We start from the raw sequence: 9385 nt of genomic DNA on the forward strand, positions 1-9385 counted from the left end.
ACAAAGTTTAACATAATACTGAAAAGTCTTATGCTCAGAATCTTAAATCCAAAACACTTTCTTTTTGAATATTTGTTTCTCTCAGACTGAATTTATTTGTTATACAGTATTTATATAATTTTATTTGTTACATAATCAGGTTTATCATTTCTCATCTTCCACATATTCCATTTCATTGGATTTGCAACTTTTCAGTGGATTCCAATTTCTTGTAATACATTAGTCATAAATTTTGTTTAGGAAATTATGAATCTGTTTTAAACCTCTCTAACTTTAAAATTATTGAATTCTATAACATTTTATATATACAAAATAGAATATTTGAAAATAGAATCTGCAATATTTAAAAATTTTTAAAATATAATAAAAATTATATCTAAAAAGTTGCAAGTTATTAATAATAGACAAAAGTGATTCTGAAAATAATTAAAATAAAATGAAATGGATAAATGATATCATCTATATTCATTTTCATTTAATTGATACATATATAATATATTGTAATAACTCTTACACTTTAATATACAGTAAAACCTCTCCAGATGACCAATTTTCATAGAACAGAATTTTTGTTGATAAGGCTTCTTGTTTTTAATTTGCCTTAAACTGACCACTCATTTACTTGACCGATGACCACCTGGACTCATAATCCTCGTGTCTGAAATACCCTCTTTGAGGCAACTACTATAGTTTCATCATCTCAGATGGGATGATAAAATAAAAACCATAAGCTTACAAAATGTGCAATGTTGGGCATGTAGTTTTGTTGTATTAGATGTAAAAATTCACCTTAATCTTTTTTCTAACTTCATTATCTATTTTCTCCCATTTGGTCTCATCATGGAGAATATACTGTACAGTTCATAATTTTCTGTTAATATCCTTAAAAAGTTACCTTATGCTTTATTCTTATGGTCTATTTATTCTTATTAAAAACTAAATCATATAATAAAGCCAATAAATTTATTCTTTCCATTAATAGAGAAATAAAATGGTACTAGATGACAAATTTGGTGGGATTTGGGCAATTTTTAGAATTTGTTTGACCTGAAAAAGGGATCTATTTCACAAAATAGAAAAGAAATGTGAAGACATTATCTTATTAAAAAAGTTAAAACAGAGAAAGCAAGTGTTTATTTATTTTAAATCAATCATTTAAGACTGTGCACGTTATATTTTCATTTACAGAATGCAGAATTACATGCAATGTATTTATTTTTTAAACAGGTTTTGTTATATTGTCTACAGAGTAGCTTGTGTAGTGCTATACTAGAATACTGTATATACTATGTAGTACCATAAACATTCTCTGTATATAGTATACTCTAATACTCTATCAATATTCATCATTCCCTTTGATAAGACCACTCCTTGAGATGGCCAGTTTTTCTAAATTTTGGAGGTGGTTGGCTTAAAGAGGTTTTACTGTATTTGCTTACTTCTAAATCTGGTAGACTGCATACAACACAGGCAGTACAAGCTTCTTGTTCATGATCTTTTCTGTATGAAATATCAACACCTGCTACATATTGAAGAGTAGCTTTGGTACAGTTTTCTTCACTTTCGATTGCATCTTTAGATTTCTGCCATTCTTCAGAATCAGATAAAATAATTTTTTTCTTTAATTCAATCTGCTCTCTGAAAAAATTTAATGATTTTTATGTTAATGAACTGTATGTAATGAATATATCACAATAAAACTTAAAAACCAATTCTATTTGTTTATAAAAGACATTGATATATACAGAAAAACCTCTTTAAGCCAATCATCAAAAACTGTCACAAAAAACAATAAGGAAATGTCTTAAAGAAATCTGCTTTGTCAGGAATACAAAACAGTATCACTCATACAAAACAGCATTCCTACAATATGGTTTTGCTCTAATATGCATGGTTCAAGAACATCCCTGGACAAAATGTCAAATTTTTAAGTAGAAATCCTGTCATTTGATTCTTTTTTATTCAAGCAAGCATGCATGTCTTATATTTTCCACAGATTTTAGAATATTAAAATTTTCAATGTTGTTACCTGTCTTTCGCCTGGTTTTCTTTAATAAGAATTTATTGTGCAATTTTTTTCTTTTTGTCTTAGCTTCCTATTCTAACTTTGATAATACTCTAAATGAACCTGAAAGACTGTTGCTATGCTTTGTTTTATACATTACATTAAAAAATTACTACATAAAAAGATTAAAATTTTAAAGATAAGCAAATGCAAGCAAATGAAAAGATCATATTTTATGAAAAAAAAAAACAGAAAAATCATGATGATGTTGTTAATTAAGATTAAGGTCAACAGGAAAGCTGATATTTTGCCAAAGATATTTGCAAAGCATGATAATATAGGCATAGATATAAAAAGGTATAGGCAAAGCATGATATTTGCCAAAAAGAAAACATCCTCATTTAACGGTGTTTAACAGTGAAGAAAAAATTATTAACATGTAATACTTTTGATTGTGATTGTTAATTAATTATTGATTGCTTTAATAAACATATTTCTCTTAATTACAAAAAATAATAGTACAGCTTTTACCAACTTTTGGAATCTAACCTTATTTTTTGTATTAGTCCTTTGTTTCGTATAGTTATTTTGGAATCTAACTGTGGTGTTATACAAGAATAACTGAACTGTACACCTGGTATAAGGAATGTAAGCATGCAAAGTATTACAGCAGTGTAATTATTAAACACTAATTATGATAAAGTTTTTTAAAGGTGTTTATTTAACAATTGTTATTACACTGTGCTGGCCACTAGTTAGGCTTGCCCTCTTTATTGGCTCAGAAAACTCTAATTACAAAGAAAATGATACTCAAAATACATTAAACAAGAATTTCTTTAATTTTTTTTACACAAAGTCTAAAAAATACATTAACAAAGCTAGGACTGTGTTGGCCATGTGGGTGATCTCATCCTTCTTGTCTGCTTAGAAGATCCAAAAAGATGATGTGGCCAGCTCTTTACTTGTTCTTTTATCTTCTCCTTTCGGTCAGTGTTGCTACTCCTGTCAGCCACAACATTATGTACATGATGCATTACATAAATCCTATCACACCAGTTTGAAATAACTTAATATTATCATTTGTTTGAAGTTTTTCAGACATTTGGCCACAACCACATTTTCATACTCATTTTATATTCGATAATCATTCCTTAATAATTATATTAATGAATTATTGTCAAATTTTCTGGTAAGTGATTTGTGCTGTGCAACTCTTGAAAGTGCATCTTTCAATTCATTTGATTCACCAGCAACAGAAAATTCTTAGTAAAACTCATCTGAGGATCATTCTCGATTTTGGTGTCACTTTCAGCCTCAATATCATTCCAGTTGTCATTCTCATAGATGGAATTTATGAAAAGCTTCGATGTGATTCTATCAACACATACTGTGATGGCCTTACCAAGTCCATTCACAGCAGTAGTGGAATTTGCTACCCTGTTTATATCCATCATGTATGTCACTATCCACAGCATCCAACAACAAATCCATGTTTCACAAAGCATTTTTTGATAGTTTCAGGTTTTACTTCATTCCATGCAATCTATCTTAATCCAATTTTAGGACATTGGCAACATTGATGATATTAGTTAATACATGGACTAATATAGTTCCATGTATTTTTTCAACAAGAGAATGCATCAAGTTTCTTTAAATAGTAATTCTTGAATACAAGAATGATAGATTCATTTGCTGCAAACAATGTTATGCTGGCTGAAAAAACTTCAACTCCACATTTGATAGCTTCTCCTTACAATGACATTGTATCATTATAATGTATTGTGTAGAAAAACTAGAATATTCCAATTTTGCTGTAAAATAGTTACTGTTAAAGTAGTTACTGTGAGAAATTAACCACATGGTAATCATTTTATGATGAACTAAAGACAATTCATGAAAAGGACAATTTTAATTAATGAAAAAATTTATTTTCTTTGTAGCATGAAACAAAACCTTATATTTTACATATTTTTATACTATATAAAAAAATACACCTTATAATATCTATTTATTTTATGTGGAACATGCATTTGAATTTTTAATGGTGTTCCAGTATTTGAATTTTGTAATATGTTATAAACACACATACATTCTAAAATAGAATGTAAAGTTGTGCCTTTGACTTTATGCTGGACTATTAATAGGTCAAAGATATTTGTTGTATCTTTTCATGAATGTCCTCAGTTCATCATAAAATGATTGCCATGTGGTTAATTTCTCACAGTAATAACAGATCACCAAACAAAATACTAGTAGAACATAAATATGGCATCAAAAGTAAAATAGTTGTTTTTTTGTTTTTGCTGGATTTTTGGTTATTGTGGCAATTTCTTACTTACACACATTTGTTTTTCATAAGAAAAAGCCTACCACCATTTTTGCCACTGAGCCAAATGTTAAAGTGAATTTTAAACAAGTCAGCATACCTTCCATAGCAACCAAATCAGATCATTAGAAACCCAAGAAATAAAGTGGCAAAAAGAAAAATGTCTCATTTTCAAACATGAAAATTATCAATCACATGACAATCACTTTATGATGATCTCAGATAATTAATTAATGAAAAATTTATTTTCTTTGTAGCATCAAATAAAATCTTACATTTTACATATTTTTATATTATATAAAAAAATGCACATTGTAATATATTAATTTTAAGTAGGATATGCATTTGAATTTTTGAATTTTGTAATATTCATTGGGAAACACAAATTCTAAAATAGAATGTAAAGTTGTACCTTTGACCTGATGCTGGACTATTATTAATACATTGAAAACATTGATTGTATACATTACATTTTATACTTTTGTGATTATTTCATCCAGTTTCAAGTGAGTAGTATTCTTGTATGAGTAATGATCATTAATTGTTATTTCCAACTATGTGACACATGTCTGTCCTCACCTCTGCACTTTCACTAATAATGCAATGGAAGAGAATGTTGTGACAAAATCTTCAACAATGAAAGGCAATGTTACACTTGAATCTATCCAGCCACCCATTGTTAACATGAAAATTTTAAACACCTAATTAAGACAGAAATTTCAGTTTCTTTTGTTGTAACATCAATCTACTTACTGGAAATCTACTTCTGAAGCTATGAAACCTAGGGTCTCCAGACAGAATTCATTCATGCTTGTGCTTGGGAATTTTTTTTGTTTTCCCATTCCTGAATCTGCAGAAAAAGTTGATCAGAAAAGCAAGAAAATTGGCTCCTAGATAATCTAGTTTCGAATTTGCCAAACTTTTTTTGAATTAAAGTTTTTTGTAATTCTTGAATAAAATTATGATATTATCTTATATAATTTCACCTGTTCATTTACAAATGTGTTAATATTACAAGTTATTACTTGGTAATTTAAGCTACTTCGAAAAAACTGCCAGTTGGCGCTTATTTAACAAAAACAATAAAATGTAACCAAATTACATTCAAAGTAAATCCTAAAAATAACGAACGAAAGAAGCTTAAATATAAAAGATTACTTCAGGAATTCTCGGTAAATACGATTTCCCATTCTCAATTCCCAAAGGTTCCAAAATGTGGGGCGTTTGGAAATCCTAGTTAAACCATTTAACTACTGCCCTGCTAAGTTCATATGATTGCCATTATTTCATTTTGGTTTCTTCATTGACATTTTTTTCATTAAGACAACTATCTTTTTTGTCAAATACAGTAGAACCCCTCTAGTTCGCCCTCGGCTAGTCCGTCACTCCGGTTAATCCGACCGTGGTCGGAGTCGAGAAACTTGTCCCGACTCGTCGGTGACTCACCGTCTGTGGTATTTTTCTGTGTTCATTACGGTATATGTTTTACATTGTGTGTACATGTAAAGTTTTGTGTGTGTGTTTTCAACATGTCAGGAGTGAAACGTAAACACGTTACTCTTTCATTAAATGAAAAATTAGCAGTGCTAAAAAGACTGGACAAAGGGGAAGATTGTTTATTTTACTTTTTTCTGATAATCCGACCTTTTTTGCGTTCCGACCATACCCCCAGTCCCAAAGGTGATGGATTAGAGGGGTTCTACTGTATAGCTTGAATTTGCATTTTGCTGCAATTATCAATTATTATTATTAAATAAATTCCTTAGACAAATTACTTTACAATCTTCCCATTTCATTTTTCTCAGTCATGGAGATCTTGCCCTTTAAAGTCAAAATGGAAAGTTTCCTTATTGTTCAAGAGCTTGCTATTGCTGTCACTACAACATAAACAACTTGCAAATGTCCAGGGAAGAGTTTCTTAAACTTCATTCTTAAAATAAAATTAAGAGAGGCAGTGATACAACCAGAAACTTCATATAGGGGATCAAAAATTTTTGCGAGATTTTTATTGTAAAATTTGTAATAAAGATAATTCCTTTTTATAATGCTGTTTAAGCAGTAAAAAAATGTAAGCAAGCATGTGCTGTTTATTTTCATTTTTTTGAAATTTCTTTAGGGGCACTTGCCTCATTGCCTCTCCCAACTGTACCACTGAAACAGCTGGATGACCAAGTGATTAATGTGGCAGCCTATTACTCTGGGGTCCCAGGAGTGACTTCAGATGGATCAAAAAGACCAAGGAATTTTCTGGTGGTGGTCTGTCCTTATGTATTTGATCCCAATTCCTCACCACCCAGCTACCCCCCTGTAAACTGGTTGAATCCATAACAGGCTTGCTAAAAAAAGGCTTTTAGTGCACACAAGGTGGAGAGAGTTAATAAAAATTGCACCACTGAACTAAGGTATATATGATTGATATTTATTGCTTATTAATTAGCATGCTATTTTAAAGGCATGCTAATTATGACTGACAGCAACCTCAACAACTCAATCAACAAACTTTCTTTGAACACCTACAGTGCCTGAGAACATTAATTCTTGGAAAATGTGCTTCATGAATAACACTAGAGGGATCTAACTGCTAGCTCATTTTAAGATTACAATAATGATGACTGACAGCTGTCTGATAATCCCCAAACATTTACTCGGGAAAATTTTGGCACACTTGTAAAAGTGAAAGATATACATATGTTTATTCTGGTATTTCTGAGTTTGTCTGAAATGCATTTGATACATTTAGGATTACTTGATAATATTTCAGGCAAAGTATAAATTTAAAAGTATTTCCAGACATTGCCCAAATGGTACAATTACATTTCTGAATGAGATGGTTGGAACCTTACTAGAGCTATCAGGGCCATGCAGTAGATTTTCTCAGTATGATGCAAGTCTTCAAAATGCCACTTATGCCACCCCTGAAATGCTACTTATGCCGTCTCCTTAAGGTGCCACCTCTCTGCATCATAGCATGGCCCTAAGAGCTATAGATCATACCCACAAGAGCAAAATGGTCAAAGGAACCATACCTCTAAATGTAACCCTTTGCAAGATACAGCCCCCAAAATTAGACTATTTCCAGGACACACATAATCAGGAGTCACGTCACTCCACTAAGACTGTCGCATTTAGCTATTTAGACCATGCGACCATGCTGGCTTTGAGTAGCCCATTTGACTGTTCATGGAATAATTGACGTTATACAGTTTTAAGGAGATGTGGCTCAAACCCAGATGATGAGCACTGAGGTGAAAGCGATGGTGAGCATCAAAATGAGTGACTACATACATACATGCAATGTGTGGAGAATAGACAGTAGTACTGGTTCATAATAAAAACTGCCTTTAGAGGCAAATATCTCATGAAGGGGCACATGTAACGGTATGGTTCCATTGACTTTTTTGCTTGTATAAGGAGCTACAATTCTAAGGGGATGGAAAATCTCTCATTCAGAGTTGTAATCTTATACCTAAAAGTTACAATAAACTGCATACTGTCTAGAAAAACGTAGTTTGTCACTATTTCAAATCTTGCTGGTAACATATACAGAAAATAAAATTAATCAGTATCTGAAGAGTTTTTACCATGATTTATTTTAATAATTAAACAAAGCTTTAAAAATTCTACTGCAAATAAATTACTTACTTATTCCAATCATGCAATAAAGTCGAAGACACACCATACTTTGTAGCCTTCTCTTCTATATCCATCATTAAAAATAAATCTCAAATAAATGTTAAATTGTTTTACACGAACGATTTACTTTTCTTTCTGCTAAAATCCGATACACTTGAAACGAATTATTCAATAGATTCAAATAATCATCATTTCATAAATAAATTGCACTATTACATCAACTCGTTCACTTTTGTCACGTGTTTACTTCAAGTAATTAGTTCACAACTCTAAAAAGCACGTGATAACGATCTTGAGCGATCCTAGTGGATGGTAGAGAAATTAAATCTTGAATTTTTATATGAAGTGTTTTATAAATTAAAAATATTTTATATAATGAATCATCAATAATCAGTCTATGTTTTTTTTTAATAGCAGCTGTTCTGGAAGACCTGAGTTCTTGTTTGACAAATACTTTGCAAACTCGAAACGACAGTCCCCTTGCCGTCGAGAGCTTGTATGGAGAACGGGTTAATTTTGGGTTAATTAAAATTCTGCACTTTGCCCTCTTCACTGCAAAGTGCAGAATTTTCTGCAGAAAAGTTACTAGGAGCAAACCTCAAAGTGCAGAATTTTCTGCAGTTTAGCGTTAACGGTTTAGAAAAATTATTTCTTGAGAACTATACATGTTAGACGAATGCAGTTTTCGCGATTGTTTTCTTCTCTGTTTATTTTACATAGAAAAAATTGTTTTGGATTTTATTTTGAAATAAATTTGTCATTTTTGATTTTTTACGTAAACAGACCTCTTACACAACTCAAGGTCACATAAAGCCTAGAGGTAAATGTTTCTTTTTCTCTCTTTTTCTTTAATTTTTGTGCTAATTTTTGTGATATTACAAATTTATTTACTTCATTACATATTTCCATTATACTTTTTGATGATTTCTGATAATAATTTTTTTTTAAAGCGTAAATGCAATGTATGAAAGTCACTTATGTTGATTTTTTTTATTATTTTGTTAGTTTTAGTTGTTATACGTATGTTTTTGATAGCTTTTTGTTATTTTTCGCATTTTTATTTAACTTTGTGAATTACTTTATAACATATAATAGTGACAAATATAGTAAACAAAAGCACGTGATTATGTAGTGACGTGTAGGTCACGTGACCAACACGTCACGCCTGATGACGCCATTCTATTTCCTGTGACTTTCCTATGACGTAATAACTTAAACATCAAAATAATTTAAAATATTAAATGTTTTTCATTATTTAAAACCATAATTTCACNATATTATATTGACAGTCTGTTAGTGTTTTTTCAAAAAATATTTCCATTCTTTATAGTCTTATTAATTGGCAAGAAACTATACTATATATGATATGTTATGTTTAAAAGTGTTAGAAGGCCGAACCTTACGGCATAGCTTTTGAAAAG

General features: G+C 30.5%; 1 protein-coding gene across 1 annotated transcript; it reads right to left on the reverse strand.

Annotated features, from left to right (window-relative positions):
• Positions 1–617: 617 nt before the first annotated feature.
• LOC111615530 (endonuclease V-like) lies at positions 618–8241 on the reverse strand. Its single transcript, XM_023356931.1, has 2 exons — positions 7974–8241; positions 618–1638 (listed from the first exon to the last, which is right to left on the reverse strand). Exons 1-2 carry the CDS (start codon positions 8039–8041, stop codon positions 1347–1349), a joined length of 360 nt encoding a protein of 119 aa, XP_023212699.1. The 5' UTR covers positions 8042–8241; the 3' UTR covers positions 618–1346.
• Positions 8242–9385: the final 1144 nt, after the last annotated feature.

The sequence above is a fragment of the Centruroides sculpturatus genome, unplaced genomic scaffold (assembly GCF_000671375.1).
Source record: "Centruroides sculpturatus isolate CEXI.00-Female unplaced genomic scaffold, Cexi_2.0 scaffold2416, whole genome shotgun sequence".
NCBI classification, from domain to species: domain Eukaryota; kingdom Metazoa; phylum Arthropoda; class Arachnida; order Scorpiones; family Buthidae; genus Centruroides; species Centruroides sculpturatus.

Coding starts and splice junctions, on each gene's coding strand:
- LOC111615530 (XM_023356931.1), bottom strand. CDS start 8,041: ATGATGGATATAGAAGAGAAGGCTACAAAGTATGGTGTGTCTTCGACT. Junction 1,639..7,973: donor TTATTGCATGATTGGAATAA/GTAAGTAATTTA, acceptor AAATTTTTTCAG/AGAGCAGATTGAATTAAAGA.